General features: G+C 43.6%; 1 protein-coding gene across 1 annotated transcript in view; it reads right to left on the bottom strand.

Annotated features, from left to right (window-relative positions):
- The window catches only part of LOC116517843, a gene marked incomplete at its 5' end in the record, with an annotated part of 96,362 nt that overhangs the window by 37,710 nt on the left and 37,224 nt on the right, over positions 1–21,428 (bottom strand). Inside the window, 15 exons of the mRNA XM_032231015.1 lie at positions 41–172; positions 1,327–1,677; positions 3,407–3,751; positions 4,699–4,865; positions 6,103–6,405; positions 7,662–7,855; positions 9,492–9,709; positions 11,429–11,533; positions 12,319–12,453; positions 13,059–13,067; positions 13,853–13,939; positions 14,025–14,187; positions 15,394–15,533; positions 17,017–17,205; positions 19,263–19,474. Coding sequence (XP_032086906.1) covers positions 41–172; positions 1,327–1,677; positions 3,407–3,751; positions 4,699–4,865; positions 6,103–6,405; positions 7,662–7,855; positions 9,492–9,709; positions 11,429–11,533; positions 12,319–12,453; positions 13,059–13,067; positions 13,853–13,939; positions 14,025–14,187; positions 15,394–15,533; positions 17,017–17,205; positions 19,263–19,474 — 2,750 coding nt within the window. The remainder of the gene's footprint in view (positions 1–40; positions 173–1,326; positions 1,678–3,406; positions 3,752–4,698; positions 4,866–6,102; positions 6,406–7,661; positions 7,856–9,491; positions 9,710–11,428; positions 11,534–12,318; positions 12,454–13,058; positions 13,068–13,852; positions 13,940–14,024; positions 14,188–15,393; positions 15,534–17,016; positions 17,206–19,262; positions 19,475–21,428) is intronic.

The following is a 21,428-nucleotide window of genomic DNA, read 5'->3' as shown; positions in this document are numbered from 1 at the left end:
ACATTCAAAAGTCATTCATTGTGATCAAGCAGTTACTTACAGCCGTGCCTTTTAAAAGGAGGAAAGCAGAGACGGTGTTTTCACCAACAGCAAGCACCACTTGAGAATCAAGGTTGATCTTATCCTTTAAAAGGTGTCCTGATCCATTCATTTTTGTTGGGATTCCAAGTTCCTGAAATGAAAACGAAATGCTCAACCCGACAGCACCTACGGATGGCTATTATTTAACATTAGCTAAATGTGCTCTCACAAATGGAAGGCAAATATACATACATGGCCCAAGGATAAAACCAGAGGTTTTGTCTTCTGAGCTTTCGGACTCGTGCTGGAGCCCATCTTCAGGGAACTAAGGCTACTAAGATTGTTGAACGAGCAGGGACAAAAACAGCCGGGGAAATGATTGAAGCCTGGGAAACAGGCCCCTCTCGTCAGTCAACAGAAATGCTGATTTACCAGCAGCCTATCGAGTACTTAGAAGGTGAGGGCTGGCCAGCACAAGCAAATGATAGCTAATGACTTAAGAGGCAGCCACCACCAACACCCAAATCAACATCTAAAAAGCCACTTACAACAGGCACTATAAATACCACACACAGAACAGCACACACTCTGCTAGAGAGAAGTTCCCTGAAGATGGGCTCCAGCATGAGCCCGAAGGGTCAGAACGTTTGACACCAAGTCCTTTCCAGAGGTGGGTTCCTACCAGTTCGCACCTATTCGGTAGAACCGGTTCGTCAAATCTACCAAACCGGTTAGAAGAGGTTCCACCAGTGGACCCGGAAAGCAGGCCACACCTACAGAAGAGGTTCCAAACTTTTTTGAAACCCACCACTGGTCCTTGGATATGATTATTCTACACTATCATGCTCCTATTTATGAAACTCAGTGCCTCTGTGAAAGGTAAGGATGACTACTGCGTTTGTGGTACAATCAGAACATTGCGTGTGTTGAAGTTGTTTTAACGCAAACCAAAGATGCCTTTTAAAAAATATCATATTCTTATGCATGTCAGTGCTGTGTGTGAGGTAATTTAAGGTGGTTCTGACAAGTGTCGTCAGCATCTTCATATCTGGTCACATGGATGGCAAGTCACTCCAATCCGGTCACATGGGCGGCAAGCCACTCCCACAAAGGAGGCCACACCCACAGAGTAGGTTCAAACAATTTTTGAAACCCACCAATTATCCTTTCCCATAATGCAGTGTCTGCCCCATTTGATAGACCAGGATGATTAGAGTTGTGGTTGCCCTTTTTGCCTGGACAACAACACCTGTGTCTCTCTGCCAAGGTCACCTTCCTTGCTCTGTACACTGGCCAAGATTATACCTGTATCATGTTGCAAGAGTTCTCCATCACCGCTTGCCATCGGGATCGGTTTCCTGCATCCATCTCCAAGTTGGCTTGAAGTTGGCAGAGGCCAGATTTCAGTTCGAAGTTGAGGGCACGCTTGATTTGTTTCCCACAATGGACAATCAGCTTATTTTCATTGGGGATCCTGTTGAAGAATGAAAGCCCGTGTCTCAGCTCCACTTCTAAAATAAACTTTGGCTGGCTCTTGGCGCTTACTGAAAAGGAGGCCCCTTGGTCTTCCAGTTGGAGGCTGTTAAAGAATTCCAGCTGACCATCGTCCTTCAGAAGGGATCCATTTAATTGTGCATGATTTGGGAAGCCGCGATCCTACCATGATGAGACACAAAACATAAACTTGTTTGAAGGCAATCCATTTCTAATCTTTGTCCTGGATGAGATAGAATACAGAATAACAGACTTGGAAGGGACCTTCGAGGTCTTCTAATCCAACCCCCTGCTCAAGCAGGAGACCTGTATCATTTCACCTAAATGGCTGTCTGGTTCCTTCCTAAAGACCTCCACTGATGGATCACACACCACTTCTGAAGGCAAGCCATTCCACTGGTTAATTGTTATCACTGCCAGGAAATCTCTGCTTAGTTCTAGGTTCCTTCTCTCCTTGATTAGTTTCCATTCATTGATTCTTGTTCTACCCTCAGGTGCTTTGGAAAACAGGGTGATACCCTCTTCTTTGGGGCAGCCCCTCAAATATTGGAGCACTCTTATTGTATAATCCATAGTTCTTCTTTTCAATAGACTAAAGGTAAAGGTTCCCCTTGCACATATGTGCTAGTTGTTCCTGACTCTAGGAGGCGGTGCTCATCTCCGTTTCAAAGCCGAAGAGCCAGCGCTGTCCGAAGACGTCTCCGCGGTCATGTAGCCGGCATGACTGAATGCCAAAGGCGCATGGAACACTGTTACCTTCCCACCAAAGGTGGTGCCTATTTTTCTACTTGCATTTTTTTACATGCTTTCGAACTACTAAGTTGGCAGAAGCTGGGACAAGTAATGGAAGTTCACTCCGTTACGCAGTGCTAGGGATTCGAACCGCTGAACTACTGACTTTTCGATCGACAAGCTCAGTGTCTTACCCACTGAGCCACCGCATCCTTGTAGTAGACTAGACATACCCAATTCCTTGGCCGTCACTGCATCCTCAAGTCATAATTAAACCCCACCCTCAAATTTCTCATAGACCTCAGCCAAGCAGTCATGATGAGACCCGACAACTGATAGCTGGGAATTCTGGAATCTGTGATTCCAGCACATCTACAACATACAAAGCTAGGAAAGATTAATTTCAAGAATTACTGTATTTTTCAGAGTATAAGCACACCTTCCCCCCTAAAAGAGGGTGAAAAATTAGGTGCGTCTTATACACTGAATGTAGCCCCACTCACCCACTGGCCCCCACCCTTTGCCCTCTGCCTCCCATCACTTTACCTCCTTGCAGCAAATGGGGAAAATGGGGCTTTCAGGAGCGGCAATAGGCTTTTCCCTCCCTGCAGCCTGAAACAGCTGATGATCAGGAGAAATTGAAAGTGAAACTGGCTGTTTACTCTAGGAGGCAAATTGCTGGGAGGCAGAGGCAGAATTTTTTTTCTTGTGCTAATCAGGCGGTTTGCTGCAAGGAGGTAAGTCAATAACTATAAATGCCTTTAGAATGTTCAAGTTATTAGACTTATTTTTTAAAGATTGCTTTATTATTGTTCTAGACAACTTAACGAAATGAAGAAGCTTTTTAAAATAAATGCTTGATCTGAAGAGGCCTAGTGCTCTTGTATCTTCTTTCAAATAGCACAGGATAACGTATACTTCCAGAAAGCCACATCAATTTTAACAGCATCTGTACAAGTATAGTCTGAAATGTAACAACCACAAACTGTTTGCTGTTTGCTGCAAGGAGGCAAATTGCTGGGATTATAATTTATAAATCAATACACAATTTATAACCTCAGATTTGCTACTTATATTGCTTTACACGGACTGTGTGAGACCCCTCTCATCTACCCTCTTGAGTTTGAGAAACTCTCAGAAGACACTCTTGCGTAATCACCTCCAAAGAGTCAGATTTGTTCAGAAAAATCACCCTCCATTCAGCAGCTGTCCCTCCAGCCTCAGCACTCAGTGCCCCATGGCCCATCCACTGGCCATTTCCCAGGGTGATTTCTAGAAGGACGCTGTGCGGGTTCCCTCCTGTGATGGCCATTTTCACCCTATTCTCTTGGGCGAGGCCCAGAGACGTAAGATAAGGCCAAGCATGACTGAAGCCGATTTCCAGGTTGCATGCTGTGTGGTTACACAGTGGAGCAAAACTGCTATTCGAAAAGATTTCCCTTATTACACTGGGCCCCGAGTTGTTGGCCACATCTGGTCCATGGAGCAATGTTCTTAGTGATGCCTACAAGAGAAAAGAAAGAATCAAAATGTCACCTTAGCTTTTTTTGGGTCTAAACAAATAGACAAATTGTGTAAGTGAGCCAGTCAGTCTATTATCTATCTCTGAACCTAAAGTTAGTGAGACTATTTTCATGGTCGGTAACCCTTTCATAGTATGGCTGTGAAAGTTGGACATTAAGGAAGGCTGAGCGCCAAAGAATGGAGGCCTTTGGACTCTGGTGCTGGAGAAGACTCCTGCATTGAGTCCCTTGGACTGCAAGGCCATCCAACTGGTCAGTCCTAGAGGAGATCAACCCTGACTGCTCTTGAGAAGGCCAGATCCTGAAGAGGAAACTCAAAGACTTTGGCCACCTAATGAGAAGGAAGAAAGACTCCCTGGAGAAGAGCCTCATGCTGGGAACGATGGAGGGCAAAAGAAGAAGGACTGCAAGGCCATCCAACCGGTCAGTCCTAGAGGAGATCAACCCTGACTGCCCTTTAGAAGGCCAGATCCTGAAGAGGAAACTCAAAGACTTTGGCCACCTAATGAGAAGGAAGGACTCCTTGGAGAAGAGCCTGATGCTGGGAAAGATGGAGGGCAAAAGAAGGAGGACTGCAAGGCCATCCAACAGGCCAGTCATAGAGGAGATCAACCCTGACTGCTCTTTAGAAGGCCAGATCCTGAAGGTGAAACTCAAAGACTTTGGCCACCTAATGGGAAGGAAGAAAGACTCCCTGGAGAAGAGCCTCATGCTTGGAAAGATGGAGGACAAAAGAAGAAGGGGACGACAGAGGTGGCTGTATGGAGTCACCGAAGCAGTCAGCATGAGCTTAAATGGACTCCAGAGGATGGTAGACGACCGGATCATGGTCCATGAGGTTGTGATGGGTCGGACATGACTTCGCAACTAACAACAACAAAACCCTCCATATTTATCATTGCCCAAATTGGGAGAAAAACTCTTGTACCTCTAAAGATTGATTTGCCAACTGGCTTTGAAGGGCCTCTGGATGCAACTTCTCAACTCCAAATATGACACTAATCTTCTGGTTGCCCCCTTGAAGATCCACAGTTAGTCTCTGGTAAGTACTGTTGTGACCATACATGGCCTTGGTGCTACTTTCCTTGGGAAGTCCTAGAGAAGACAATGGAGAAGGAGACAGTTGAGTGGAGAGCTCAGCTTCCTGGAATGAAGGTTTTTCTGAACCAACCAACAAAAAGTCAAGGGTCCTTGTGGATAAGACAAAGTCCAATCCTTAAAATGTTCTGACCCAGCTCCCCAAACACAACAAACCCTCTGAAGTAAACTCAAAAGATTCCTTTATTAGGAGCGCCACCAGCCGTAGCAAAGTTTCTCTCTCACCACAGGCTAACAGGTCCATCCATCCTGGAGATGAATAGTTGTCTGCCACATCTATTCATCTCTGCTCCCTGTCTTTTATCTCCAGAACTAGGATGGGGCCTTGCTAACAGTGGTGGCTCTTCCTTCCCAAGGACCAGCCCATAGATTTCCACTGCTCTCCTCTCCTCTGCCTTCTGTGCATCAGGCACAGGGCCCAGCTGTTCCCTCTCTTCCTAATCAGCCACCTCCAGGCCTGGGGGCTGTTAACTGTCCATCTGAGGGCTGACTGACAGCCCAGGCTCCACCTCTCTCCTCTCTCTCTGATAGCTCCATTCCCTCTTTCCCCCTCGGAGCTCTCGGGTTGCCTTGAAGCTGACCCTGACTTCCAAGCCGCCTCCTCCTCCTCCTCCTCCTCCTCCTCCTCCTCCTCCTCCTCCTCCTCCTCCTCCTCCTCTGATTTGGCTGTTGGAAGGACTGTCGGTCAACAGGCCACAACACAATGATGGATTAATCTTTAAATTCTAATGTAAAGGTAAAGGTTCTCCTCACACATATGTGCTAGTTGTTCCCGACTCTTGGGGGCAGTGCTCATCTCCGTTTCAAAGCCGAAGAGGCAGCGCTGGCCGAAAACATCTCCGTGGCCATGTGGCTGGCATGACTAAATGCCCAAGGTGCACGGAACACCGCTACCTTCCCACCAAAGGTGGTTCCTATTTTTCTACTTGCATTTTTTACGTGCTTTCAAACTGCTAGGTTGGCAGAAGCTGGGACAAGTAACAGGAGCTCACTCTGTTACACGGCCCTAGGGATTCGAACCGCTGAACTGCCAACATTTCTGATCGACAAGCTCAGCATCTTAGCCACTGAGCCACCATATCCCTTTAAATTCTAGGTAGTGTGAATTTATTTATTGATTTATTTTAGGAAATTTATATTGCCACCTATTCGCACATGGCAACTCAAGGCGGCTTTCAAGTGACTTTCCCAATGATTCTGAAACTAAGAGGCAAACCGTTCAAACGTTCGTTACCTATTGCATGGAAGTTGCTGATGTTGTGTGTGAAGGTGGCTGTGAATCCGACCTCACTCTGAAGGAAAATGTTTGCCAGGTCAACACAGGGAGCTCTCACGCCTTTCAGAACACGGGCTTCATCCCTTTGGATGCTTCGTTTCAAATCCAGGGAGCCTTTCAGTTTCCCCTGAGCTGAGAAGATACCACCACCATCCTGGGTCATGGCCACCATCATGCTATAGACGCTTTCATTCCCACATAGACATTTGCTCCGGGCATGAATTGAAAAAACGGATTGGTTCACTGCAACGACGACAAGGCCTGTTAGACAGAAGTAAGAAAATCAGGGTTGAATCAGGAGGGCCTAAACCAAGGTTAGAGGCCTGCCAAATTGGCCAGTGAAATCATAACTCTTTGCAGATAGTCCTTGGATTAACAACCATTCATTTAGCAAACATATGAAGAATGGTTGCTGGAATTGGGTATGTCTAGTTTAATGAAAAGAAGGATGGAGTGTGCGTGTGTGTGTGACATGATAGCAGTGTTCCAATGTCTCAGGGGCTGCCACAAAGAAGAGAGAGTCAAACTATTCTCCAAGGCACCTGAAGGTAGAACAAGATGCAATGGGTGGAAACTAATCAAGGAGAGAAGCAACTTAGAACTGAGGAGAAATTTCCTGACAGTGAGGACAATGAATCAGTGGAACAACTTGCCTCCAGAAGTTGTGAATGCTCCAACACTGGAAGTTTTAAAGAAGAGTTTGGACAGCTATTTGTCTGAAGTGGTGTAGGGTTTCCTACCTGAGCAGGGGATTGGACTAGAAGACTTCCAAACTGTTATTCTATTCTATTCTGTTCTGTTCTGTTCTGTTCTATTCTATTCTATTCTATTCTATTCTATTCTATTCTATTCTATTCTATTCTATTCTATTCTATTCCATTCCATTCCATTCCATTCCATTCCATTCCATTCCATTCCATTCCTTATTCCATTCCTTACTCTACTCCAGTTTTTTTCAACCTTTTTTGTGCAAAGGCACACTTTTTTCATGAAAAAAATCACGAGGCACACCACCATTAGAAAATGTTAAAAAATTTTAACTCTGGGCCTATATTGACTATATATAAAGTAATTCTCCCACGGCACACCTTACATTATGTCACGGCACACTAGTGTGCCGCGGCACAGTGGTTGAAAAACACTACTCTACTCTACTCTACTCTACTCTACTCTACTCTACTCTACTCTACTCTACTCTACTCATTCCAAATTACAACCACACTGAAAAAAGTGACCTACAATTGGTCCTTGCGCTTACACCTGTAACGGCATCCCCATGGTCAGGTAATCAAAATTCGGGCACTTGGCAAGGGGCATATATTTAGGATGGTTGCAGCATTCCCAGGGTCATGTGGCCATACCACTTACAACCTGATTACAGCAAGGATTCACCACAGAAAATTGCCAACATTTGTTTCCTGCAAAGCAACAGAAGCTGAAAATCCCAGATCTACCTGGCAGCATTATCTACCTGGTACCGAATGATCGGATTATGCCAACCGACAGAGATGCTGTACCTTCATTCATATTGTTTCGATGCTTCAGGGAGCTATTCAGGGAAAGAGCTTGAGGTATGATGAGCCGTACGCTTTCAAGGTTGTGCCACACATGGCCATGGAGGTTCACCACACGGGCTTTCTGCTCCTTGGATCCTGAAATGCCCACCTGGAAGGAATGCTGATTCAATTTTACTGATGATGTCAACAGCAGCCTGTTGTAAGAAAGAAATTAGTGAAAAACCAACATTAACAGTATTCTAAAAAGGCTACACAAGCAGCCAGTCCAATTTTACAGTAAAAGAGCTTTCTATAATGTTTGCAATTTTGCAGAACTGCAGAAAAATCAACAGGTATCATGAGACCAAGACATGCAAAAATGTCTCAGCAGGTGAAAACTACTTGGCCAATTATTTCTGGTCCCCGAAGCTCAATAGGGTCAAGCTACTACTTCAATGGAAGGCCATCAGAAACAACATAGCTGTAGGCTATGCTTGAAGTCAACAAGCAACTAAGAAGGAGGCACTGGAAGAAAATCCATGGATTGTGTCCATGAAATCAGCAAAAGTTGAACTGAAAGTAAAGGAGACCTGATCTTAACTTTCAATGTATCCTTCTTAAGTCTGCTTATTGTCATTAAAAAAAAGGCCAATTTAAGACCCACACAATCCTGATATTTCATCCATTCTTGGTATTTCCTTCTCCAATACAATAACATAGATTTCTGTGGTTGATGATGATTGTTTTCTACTTCTTTTGTTGTTTTAGTATAAAGGTAAAGGTTCCCCTCGCATGAATGTGCTAGTCGTTTCTGACTCTAGGGGGCGGTGCCCATTTACACTTCAAAGCCAAAGAGCCAGCGCTGTTCGAAGACATCTCTGTGGTCATGTGGCCAGCATGACTAAACGCCAAAGGCACACAGAATGCTGTTACCAAAGGTGCTTCCTATTTTTCTACTTGCTTTTTTACATGCTTTCGAACTGCTAGGTTGGCAGAAGCAGGACAAGGAATGGGAGCTCACTCCATGATGTGGCGCTAAGGATTCAAACCGCGGAACCATCGACCTTTCTGATTGACAAGCTCAGCTTCTGATTGACACGCTTTAGTATACTGGACATTAAATAAACATAAGGAGATAGTACTCTAGTCCTGCCCACCTACACAACTTCACAAAGCCATTTGGCTAAGAGAAATGTCTCAAACCACACGAATTGGTGAAATAACTGCAAAGCGATTTGCACCACGCAGAAACAAGCCATCCTATTTGTCATTTCAACAAGTCAAACTGTTCTGGACAAGATGTTGAAGATCATCTTTGGATTATACCAGAGGTGAGTTCCTACCAGTTTGCACCTATTCGGTAGAACCGGTTCGTCAAATCTACCGAACTGGTTAGAAGAGGTTCCACCAGTGGACCCGGAAAGCAGGCCACACCTACAGAAGAGGTTCCAAAAGTTTTTGAAACCCACCACTGGTCCTTAAATATGATTATTCTACACTATCATGCTCCTATTTATAAAACTCAGTGCCTCTGTGAAAGGTAAGGATGACTACTGCGTTTGTGGTGCAATCAGAACATTGCGTGTGTTGAAGTTGTTTTAACGCAAACCAAAGATGCCGTTTAAAAAACAAGTTTCCATCCTATTCTTATGCATGCCAGTGCTGTGTGTGAGGTCATTTAAGGTGGTTCTGACAAGTGTCGTCAGCATCTTCATATCCTGGGCGGCAAGCCACTCCCATCCGGTCACATGGGCGGCAAGCCACTCCCACAAAGTAGGCCACACCCACAGAGTAGGTTCAAACAATTTTTGAAACCCACCACTGGATTATACCTATCCGCACTTTATTTACCTTGATGGCATCTCCTTACTCAGGAACTGCAGCTCCACATATTTAAACGGATCTAGAATGTCCTGCTTTAGGGCAGCACTCACACGAAAAGCTCGGGTGTTTCTTTTCACCGCGTTGTCAAAATTGGCCTCCAGGAACATTAGAGTCCGTGTATCGGTGTGGAGGTCAAATGACCCATTGAGACCATTTTGACCGTGACAATTTAGGCTGGCCTGGGCCTAAAGCATCAGAAAGAAACAGAGTCAAAAGACCACACTAACGTCCTTGGTTGGCCCACAATCCAAAATCAATGAACCCCAGATGTCAAAAGAAGAAGGAGGAGAACGGGAGGAGAAAGTATATAAAGATACTACCCTCAAATGATGGGTGCGTTTTGCAAATCACAAATCCTGCCAATAGAAGATAATATTTGTAGCTCAGGTTGAATTGTGGGATCCTTGGTGCTCACTGAGCTTGATAGTTTTCTTGAAGATGTTTCATGATCAAACAAGGTAGCATCTATAAAGGTGCTATCAAGGAGTGGGGTTTGCGGAGAGAAGGAAGAGGAGGAAAAGGAGGAGGAGGAGGACTGTTAGGTCCTTGGTGCTGACTGAGCTTGGTAGTTTTCTTGAAAATGTTTCATTATCAAACTAGGTAACATCATCAGTGCTATAAGGGGGTAAGGTTTGTGGAGAGGAGGAGGAGGAGGAGGCAGAGGAGGAGGAGGAGAAGGAGAAAGAGAAAGAAGACTGTGAGGTCCTTGATACTATCTGAGCATGGTTGTTTTCTTGAAGATATTTCATTACCCAACTTGGTAACATCTTCAGTGCTACAAAGGAGTGGGGTTTGTGGAGAGGAGGAGGCAGAGGAGGGGGAGGAGGAGGCAGAGGAGGAAGAGGAGGAGGAGGAGGAGCAGGAGAAGGAGGAGAAGGAGAAAGAAGACTGTGAGGTCCTTGATACTATCTGAGCTTGGTAGTTTTCTTGAAAATGTTTCATTATCAAACTAGGTAATATCATCAGTGCTATAAAGGAGTAAGGTTTGTGGAGAGGAGGAGGAGGAGGAGGCAGAGGAGGAGGAGGCAGAGGAGGAGGAGGCAGAGGAGGAGGAGAAAGAGGACTGTGAGGTCCTTGATACTATCTGAGCTTGGTTGTTTTCTTGAAGATATTTCATTACCCAACTAAGTAACATCAAGGAGGATGGAGGAGGAGGAGGAGGAGGAGGAGGAGGAGGAGGAGGAGGAGGAGGAGGAGGAGGAGGAGGATAAAGAAGACTGTGAGGTCCTTGATACTATCTGAGCTTGGTAGTTTTCTTGAAAATGTTTCATTATCAAACTAGGTAATATCATCAGTGCTATAAAGGAGTAAGGTTTGTGGAGAGGAGGAGGAGGAGGAGGCAGAGGAGGAGGAGGAAGAGGAGGAGGAGGAGAAAGAGGACTGTGAGGTCCTTGATACTATCTGAGCTTGGTTGTTTTCTTGAAGATATTTCATTACCCAACTAGGTAACATCAAGGAGGATGTAGGAGGAGTGGGGTTTGCAGAGAGGAGGAGGAGGAGGAGGAAGAGGAGGAGGAGGAGGAGAAAGAGGACTGTGAGGTCCTTGATACTATCTGAGCTTGGTTGTTTCATTACCCAACTAGGTAACATCAAGGAGGATGTAGGAGGAATGGGGTTTGCAGGGAGGAGGAGGAGGAGGAGGAGGAGGATTGTGGGGTCCTTAATACTATCGGAGCTTGTTTGTTTTCTTGAAGATATTTCATTACCCAACAAGGTAACATCATCAGTGCTAGGTCATCGGTAACTAGCAACAATGAGCACAAGGTCACCAGCTTGAATTTCATTTTGACTTTTGGGCTGGTTTGGTGTTTTGGTTCAGTGCATTGATAGAACCAGGGAAGAAAAATGCAGAAGAGTCAACACAATTGATTACAGATGACCGTGGAGAATATATTTTCTAGTACCTGAATAGTTTGTGGAAAATGTGACCAATTCTGTTGAAGAAATTGAGGGTAGAGTTCAAATCCAGAGACTGGTCCATTAAGCCAAGTGTTGAACTGTTGGATTACCTTTTTTTAAAAAAAAGGAGTTAAGAGAAGCTTAATTGTGGTTATGACACAGATCAGCTATTCCCAAACCCACTGGAGATATTGGATTCCTAAACCTAGTTTGGCATTTATTTTCCTTGATTTTGACTTATTTTCAAACCTGGCTTCTTCCCCCCCCCCCCCTTTGGGATTGATTCAGTTCATCACGAAATCTCCAGAACTGTAAATCCTACAAACTTGAAATTTGGCACATAAGTTGCTCTTGGCTTCTAGATGCTTGCTAAGAAAGAATTTTTCAAAATGACCATTCCACCATAGTATTTTTTAATACAGTATTATATTAACATGCTTTGATGCTAAGGAGTTAGACGTTCTACTTCCCCTTCCCACCTGAAAAGAACGCTGTTCCAACTGCCAGTTGCCTTATATTAACACGTTCTGATGCTAAGGAGTTACATATGCTACATTAATCTTCAAGCTTTAACTGTCCAATCCCTTCGCTAGACCGGGAGTGGGTGTGGCCAGCATGTGACTCATCATCTAGCCTGTGGGCTGGGAGTTTAGACATTCTACTCCCCCTCCCCACCTGAAAAGGACTCTGTTCCAACTGCCAGTTGCCGCATATTAACACGCTCTGATGCTAAGGAGATACGTATGCTACATTAATCTTCAAGCTTTAAGTGTCAATGTATCAAGCCTGATCGTAGCTACTCATTAATTTTCAAGCTTTAAGCGTCAATTTATCAAGCCCAATCACATAGTTTTGTAGCGAAGCACAGGTAACCAGATAGTATGGAGATATGTACCTGGAGTGAATGGGTGATATCCAGCTGTATCAGATGGCGGGATTGGCCCATGCTAGATTTATTTTGGTATTTTCCCAGGAAGCTTAGTACTTCTTTGTAACTGATTTTCAGTTTCACTTCCAGCTCTTGATTAGCCTGTAGGGTTTATAATTTCATGGTTTTAGACTGCTGGGTCAACAAAGAATCTCCTAAATTTGGAATCTCAGAGACTTTGCAGAACTCAGGTATTACAATTGGTGTCATGATAAGAAAAACTTGGTGCTAAGAACAACATGGGTCTAGGACTGAGCCCCATTGAGCCCAAGCTCATGGTCTTCTGGTTTGTTAGAATATTCATGATTGGGAGAGACATGGTAACAAGGTTCAGCCAATGAATAGGCATAGCAACTAAGTCAGCCAATGGGAGCTTAAACAGATCTGAGTCTGTGCTGAGAATCAAAACTTAAACTATTCTGTCTGCCCTGAACTCTGAAATGAAACTAACTGTTCTCTCCTGCTTATGTTCTGCTTGTAACTTCTACCACGTTGAAATTGGTAGAACTGTACATTGGTATGGCACATTTATCCATCTGTTATTATGTATATAAAGAAGCAAATGAATCCAGCTGAATCAGGTATCTGCGTGTGCTTTCGGGATTTGATTTTTCGGCAACAAACTCTGACATGGTTGGCTTCAGAGCTCCTAGAAAAACCCTATGGCTCCTTGACCACATGCTCACTAGCGCTGCTCATTCACTTACCATTCCTGACTATGGAAAAAAGGGCAGAGAACTTGAAGAGCCTTCTTGTAGACCTACAACTGGCAGCATCCCTCTCTTTGAGGTCTGCTTTTGGGTCTGCTGGTTGGTGTTATTGGGGATTTGAATTCGGCAACCCCTGCTGGGTCCCAGAGGGAGAAAACAATCCAAAACCCAGGGATGACACTGTGAGGAAGGCCATTTGCCCCAGATCCCTCTAGAACCTGAATTATTATTATGGATAAGAAAACACAAGCTAGGGACCTTCATTAGAAGAACTCCAAAAGGCACACAGTTCACAATTTGGAGTTCATTTGGCTAAGGTTCTTCTAGAATCTGAACTAGAATTGTGAGTAAGAAAATACAAGCTTGGGACCATCTCTAGAAGGACTCCAATAGACACACAGTCCATAATTTGGAGTTCATTTGGCCAATATTTCTCTAGAATCTGAACTAGAATTGTGAGTAAGAAAATACAAGCTTGGGACCATCTCTAGAAGGACTCTGATAGACACACAGTCCATAATTTGGAGCTCATTTGGCCAAGATTCTTCTAGAACCTGAACTATTGCAATGGGTAAGAAAACACAAGCTGGGGACCTTCATTAGAAGAACTCCAATAGGCACACAGTCCATAATTTGGAGTTCATTTGGCTAAGGTTCTTCTAGAATCTGAACTAGAATTGTGGGTAAGAAAATACAAGCTTGGGACCATCTCTAGAAGGACTCCCAACAGGCACCGAGCTCATAATTTACATTTGGCAAAATTGTTCCCTTCTTTTTTGCCTCCAACTTACCTGGGTGAGATTTCTCATCATGATGCATGTTTCCGTATTTTGAGGAAAAATGCCATGGTTATACGGATGAGTCAATCTTGCGCATATCTAGAGATGTAAGGAAGCTCTTGAGAATGGCAAGAATGACTCTTCATGCTCCCCCCCTCCATTTCTGTCCATGCTCATCACTTACATATGGATGTTTAGCCGGATAGCCCAAGGTGAGCGTTAGAATGGAGACTTCCCGCTCGTCAATCACCAGTCTGGTTTCCAAAGAGTAGTGCTTCTCCTTCTTGTTCACCGTGAATGTTTCCTGGAGAAGAAGGCTTTGTGGAATGGGGAGACTTAGCGGATGCCTAGGATGCAAAGGAAGAGAAGCAATGGTCTCGGTTGAGATAGGGGCTGCTGACGGGGGTCTCCTGAGGAGTTGGAGAAGAATATCTACAGACCCCTCATATCCTAGCCATAAATTGTTTCAACTTCTACCCTCAAAATGACGCTGTAGGGCACTGCACACTAGAACAACTAGACACAAGGACAGTTTCCCTCCGAATGCCATCACTCTGCTTAACAACTAATTCCCACAACACTGTCAAATAATTTACTAAGAACGTATTACTATTATTCTTCTCTTCCTTCCTATTACCTATCTCTTCCCACTTATGACTATAAGCTTGTTGCTTGTATCTCTACGATATATATTGTTTGATTTTTTCCTAGTATGATTTGATTGCTTATTTAGTAAGCTAAATAACCTATCACTGTGTTGCACCTTATGATTTTTGATGAATGTATTTTTTTTCTTTTATGTACACTGAGAGCATCTGCATCAAAGACAAATTCCTTGGGTGTCCAATCACACTTGGCCAATGAAGAATTCTGTTCTGTTCTGTTCTGTTCTGTTCTATTCCAATTTCAATTCCATTTCCAATTCTATTTCCATTTCCAATTGCAATTGCAATTCCATTTCCAATTCCATTTCCATTTCCAATTGCAATTCCATTTCCAATTCCTATTCTATTCTATTATTCCATTCCATTCCATTCCACTCCACTCCATCCCAATTCCAATTCCATTTCCAATTCCATTTCCAATTCCATTTCCAATTCCATTTCCAATTCCATTTCCAATTCCATTTCCAATTCCATTTCCAATTCCATTTCCAATTCCATTTCCATTTCCAATTGCAATTCCATTTCCAATTTCTATTCTATTCTATTCTATTCTGTTCTGTTCTGTTCTGTTCTGTTCTGTTCTGTTCTATTCTTCCATTCCACTCCACTCCACTCCATTCTATTCTATTAAACCAGGACCTTTTGGTCTGAATTAAGCAATAATTCAGACTTCTTGGCAAGGTTTTTTCAGAAATGTTAGGCCATTGCTTCCTTCTTAGAGCTGAGAGAAAGTGTCTGGCTCGAGGTTACCTAGCTGGCTTTGTGCCTAAGAAGGAATCAGAACCCATCTTCTGATGCTTTAACCGCCATCTAACTGGCTCACGCAGGTAACCTATCCCTGCTGCAAATTCTAATGGATGTGAGCAAGTGAGAAGGGAACCAAAGTACCTGAACAGGAGAGTCCCACGTTTCTGATAAAGCATATTTTCTTTCTTCACTTCTTCTAGCTGTGCCCCGAACCGTAGGACCAGGGGTGGGTTTTTGTGGTCCGTCCACACAACGGATGTAGAAATGTTTGATTTCCTAGGCTGAAAACAGGAAGCCGTTACTACACTATCTAAGAGAAAAAGAGTCATCATTACACAATGAAAAGCGAATGATACTAATTCCAGGGGTGGGTTACTGCCGGTTCGTGTTGCTTGCGCATGCGCAGTTGCCTGTAAATTGTTCTGTGCCTGCGCAGAACATTATAAAATGACTAAAAAACATGTCGGCAGCTGCATAGGCGACTGGGGAGCCAGTTCAGGGGCGTGGCCAGCCTGGCGTCCCTATCGGTTTGGCAACCCAGTCGCAATTTGTGAACCGGTAGCAACCCACCTCTGACTAATTCATTGACCACAAAGCTGAAAGGCTAAGTAGGGGTTTCTAAACTTGGCAAATTTGAGACTTCTGGACTTCAACTCCCAGAATTCCCCAGTCAGTGTGTGTCCCTTCATAGTTCCCATCAGTCCTGTTCTTTATTTTATTCGATTGATTGATTTCATGAAGCATGCATTAGATAACAGATATAAATATAAACATGAATATGGATACATGAAATGGACACAAATAAAAGGGAACATTAGGACAGGGATGGTAGGAACATGGGTGCGCTTATGCACAGCCCTTAAGAACCTCTTAGGAATGGGGTGAGATCAACAGTAGACAGTCTAAGATTAACGTTTTGTGGGGTTTGGGGAAGAAACCACAGGTAGAGCATTCCAGGCGTTGACCGCTCTGTTGCTGAAGTCGTATTTTCTGCACTCGAGTTTGGAGCGGTTAACCTTGAGTTTGTATCTATTGTGTGCTCATGTATTATTGTGCTTGAAGCTGAAGTACTCATTGACAGGTCGGCACATTGTAGCAGATAATTTTATGTACCATGCTTAGGTCAAACCGTAGACAGCAGAGTTCTAAGTTGTCCAAGCCCAAAATTTCAAGTCTGGTGGCATAAGGTATTCTGTTGCGAGCAGAGGAGCCGAGGACTCTCTTTGTGAAATATTTTGGGCTCGCTTCATTCATTTCATTTCATTTTATTTGTCTTGTATGCCGCCCACTCCCGGAGGACTCCGGGCGGCTCACAACAGACAAGGGAAGGGGGATAAATAGACAAGACAACACTTTAAAAAAAAAGGCGCAACATTCACAATTTCCGTGGGGCTGGGTGTTTCACAAGCCCCCCGGCCTGCTGGAACAGCCAGGACTTGGTGGCTTTGCGGAAGGCCGGGAGGGTAGTAAGGGTCCGGATCTCCATGGGGAGGTCATTCCAGAGGGCTGGAGCTGCAACAGAGAAGGCTCTCTCCTGGGGAGTTGCCAGCCGACATTGGCTGGCAGATGGAATCCGGAGGAGACCTAACCTGTGAGATCTTATCGGTCTGAGGGAGGTAATCGGCAGGAGGCGGTCTCTCACTTGATTGTATTAATGTCCAATATGCAATGGGGGTTCCAGACAGATGAGCTGTATTTGAGAATTTGTCTCAAATACATGTTTTGTATGTTTCTCTGACCCCCCACCCCCAAATATCATCTTACCACTTCCAAATGGCAATAAGATGCCGTCAGATTAAATTCCTTCTTTGCAGAGGTCAGTCTAACACGAAGAGATTTGGCGTGCTCATTGTTTTCCAGGAGAACTTCACACTTTATCAGTTGGCTCCACAATGACATTATTTCAGTCTGGCTGTGCAGGAATCCTTTCATGGCACGATTGATTGTGGATGCCTAATAAGCCAAAAAAAAATGTATGTTCAATTTCTGTCATTTTTGGGCAAAGAAGATAATTCTAGAAGCGATGCTTTGCCTTCAGGGGTGGGTTCCCGCCAGTTCTAACCTTTTCTATAGAAGAGGTCCCACAAATCTACCGTGCCATTTAGAACTGGTTCCACCTCCCTCCACCCGCCTGTCCGCACATCATCAAGATGAAGAGCGAGAGGAGGAATTCTGGGAGTTGAAGTCCACAAGTCTTAAAGCTGTCAAGTTTGAACACCCCTGGGTTTTTTTTCTAAAGGGTTAGAGGTGCAAGGGTCTTGTAGCTTGACAGCTTTAAGACTTGCACACTTCAATGCCAGAGTTTCTGAGCCAACATTTTGGTTGCTAAACAAGAGCTTTGTTAAGTGAGTGTCACCACATTTTACAAGTTGGCCATGCCCACCCAGTCACATGACCACCAAGCCACTCCCACTCAGTCACATGGCTCGCAAGCCATTCCCCCCCTGGTCATATGGCCAGCAAGCCACTCCTTCAAAGCAGGCCACACCTACAGAAGAGGTTCTAAATTTTTTTGAAACCCACCACTGTTTGTCTTGTTACCAAAGGTGGGATTCAGCCAATTCACACCACTTCGGGAGAACCGGTTGTTAACTTTCTGTTGGGTGAACTGGTTGTTGGAAGAAATCATTAGGGCAAAGAACCAGTTGTTCAATTATTTGAATCCCTACACTGCTTGTTACACATTGTCTCCCTAGTATTGAACCCCAACACATCAGTTAAGAATAACTTCATGCAGTTGAGCTTGTTAAACTAGTAACTTAATTTGCCCACTTTCTCAGTTCGGCAATAGAGTGTGAAACCTTTGTGTAATGGATCCTCATTTATTGGACTCTGCATGTAACAGGCTAAATTTCTGCCTGGTTGCCCTCCAGAAATTTCAGACAAAGTCCATTTAATCTGAAGTAGTCCGCAACTTGAATGGGTGAAATTATCTTGAGACCGACAGAAGAGAGAAGAGGGGGAGTTATATTTTAGTAGACTGGAGAGGTTATTCCTAGGTTTTTGGAGAAATGGATTCATAGCCAGGGGTGGGCTGCTACAGGTTCGCCCCGATTCAGGAGAACCCGTAGCTAACATTATAGTTCAATTTGGAGAACCTCCAAGTCCCACTCCTGGCTCCCACCCCACCCTTCCCCTCCCAGGAGTCTTCATATGGCCTGTTTTGGATGCAAGTGAGTGCAGGGCCTGTGTGGAGGCTCAGGGAGGGTGAAACAGAGGCCTACTGGAAGTTCGGGAAGGCCAGAAATGGGCCTGTTTCCAGCCTCCAGAGGGCCTCCGGAGCCTGGGGAGGCCGTTTTCACCCTCCCGGAGACTCAATGAAAGCCTCCGGAGCCCGGACAGGGCAAAAACATCCCTCCCACCATGATGCAGGAGGCCGACTAGGCCACGCCCACCATGGCCACGTCCACCCAGCAACCAGGCAGACAACCCCTTGCTAAAAGTTTTGAAGCCCACCCCTGAGGAGAGCCGACCTTCATGAACTGTCTGCTACAAAAGGACTAGACGATCCCCAACTCAGTTCTCAAAGTTTGTTCCTCTATCCTTCCTTCTTGGTACTAAAAGTAACTAAAGGAAACCCATATGAATCTGGCTTTTAGGAGGAGAAATGGCGACTGCAGCAGAACGAAGAAACATTGAGTAGACAGGCTCTTCCAAATTCCTCTCTGGACTAGGAGAGGACTTGAGATCAACCCCAAATGCTCCAGACAGCTGTTCCTTGCAAGGAGACTACAATATAGCCGTCTTCAGTAGGTTTAGAGCTCTGGGAGAGGAAGGAGTAACCATCTTGCTCAAACTGCGACTGGCATCTTTGACATGACACTAAGTTTAAATACTTCCTTTCTAATCATTTATGGAAATGGCTCGTTAACCACTCTTCAATTAAAACATTTCACCCAATAGTTTTATATTCAGAATATTGTCACAGCGGCTACTCGGCAATGCTTCAGTCTACAACTGCAATGGAAAGAGAGGGAATCAACCAAGGCAGCCAAGAGGAAGGAACTAACTCTCAGATAGGTAGTGGTCGATGTGCGGATCTCAATTCTGCCTTCCTTCTGCATGTCATCGTCTTTACAATAGAGCTCCACGGTTAAACCCTTGACAACAAACGCTTTACTGGCGGTTAATTCAACAGCGGTGAAGAAAGCCGAACACTGGAATTGGTGGAACTTGTGGGTGGCATACAGATACAGCCAGGGTGTATCCATGTTGAATGTACCTATAAGGAAGAGAAAACTTTTTTTCCGAAAGCTGCTCTTTAGGTTTATTTATTTTCCAATAATTCCCATTGGTTCTTTATATGCACCATTTAACTTTTCCCATGCAAAGAGAACCACTTCATGCACAAGTGAGAATAAGAACTGTCTATCATCTATCTATCTATCTATCTATCTATCTATCTATCTATCTATCTATCTATCATCTATCTATCTATCTATCTATCTATCTATCTATCTATCTATCTATCATTCTCTCTCTGCATCCATCAATCGATCAATCGAGCGATCCATCAATCAATCATTCTATATCTGTATCCATGCATCCATGCATCCATGCATGCACACATCCAACCAACCAACTACGATAACTAACTAACTAACTAACTAACTAACTAACTAACTAACTAACTATCATCTCTCTGTATCCATCCATCCATCTATCATCTATCTATCTATCTATCTATCTATCTATCTATCTATCTATCTATCTATCTATCTATCATCTATCTATCATTCTCTTTCTGCATCCATCGATCGATCGATTGATCGATCCATCAACCAATCATTCTATCTCTGTATCCATCCATGCATGCATCCATGCATGCATGCATCCAACCAACCAACTACCATAACTAACTAACTAACTAACTAACTAACTAACTAACTAACTAACTAACTAACTAACTATCATCTCTCTGTATCCATCTATCTGTCTGTCTGTCTGTCTGTCTATCATCTATCTATCATCTTGCATCCATGAATGCATGCATGCATCCAACCAACCAACTACACTAACTAACTAACTAACTAACTAACTAACTAACTAACTAACTAACTAACTAACTAACTAACTATCATCTCTCTGCATCCATCTATCTATCTATCTATCTATCTATCTATCTATCTATCTATCTATCTATCTATCTATCTATCTATCTATCTATCTATCTATCTATCTATCTATCTATCATCTATCTCTATCTATCTATCTATCTATCTATCTATCTATCATGTATCTATCTATCTATCTATCTATCTATCTATCTATCTATCTATCATCTATCTATCATCTTGCATCCATGCATGCATACATCCAACCAACCAACTACCATAACTAACTAACTAACTAACTAACTAACTAACTAACTAACTAACTAACTAACTAACTATCATCTCTCTGTATCCATCATCTATCTATCTGTCCGTCCGTCCGTCCATCCATCCATCCATCCATCCATCCATCCATCCATCCATCCATCCATCCATCTATCTATCTATCTATCTATCTATCTATCTATCTATCATCTATCTATCATCTTGCATCCATGCATGTATACATCTAACCAACCAACTACCATAACTAACTAACTAACTAACTTCCATAACTAACTAACTAACTAACTAACTAACTAACTAACTAACTAAATAACTAACTAACTAACTATCATATCTATCTATCTATCTATCTATCTATCTATCTATCTATCTATCTATCTATCTATCTATCTATCTACCATCCATCCATCCATCCATCCATCCATCCATCCATCCATCCATCCATCTATCTATCTATCTATCTATCTATCTATCTATCTATCTATTATTCTCTCTCTGTATGCATCCATCCATATCCATCCATCCATCCATCCATCCATCCATCCATCCATCCATCCATCCATCCATCTATCTATCTATCTATCTATCTATCTATCTATCTATCTATCTATCTATCTATTATTCTCTCTCTGTATGCATCCATCCATATCCATCCATCCATCCATCCATCCATCCATCCATCCATCCATCCATCCATCTTATTCACTTCCTATAGCCGCCCATCTCAAATACATGTTTTTCTAAAGTTTTTCTTGCTTTGATTCTTGAATGTATGTTTGTAAGGCAAAACTACATAAACATAAACAATTAAGATGTTTTTTCCTTGATCGATCTCTG

The sequence above is a fragment of the Thamnophis elegans genome, chromosome 14 (assembly GCF_009769535.1).
Source record: "Thamnophis elegans isolate rThaEle1 chromosome 14, rThaEle1.pri, whole genome shotgun sequence".
NCBI classification, from domain to species: Eukaryota; Metazoa; Chordata; class Lepidosauria; order Squamata; family Colubridae; genus Thamnophis; species Thamnophis elegans.
The sequence above is the reverse complement of the archived record's forward strand: the minus strand, read 5'-3'. Positions and strand labels throughout refer to the sequence as shown.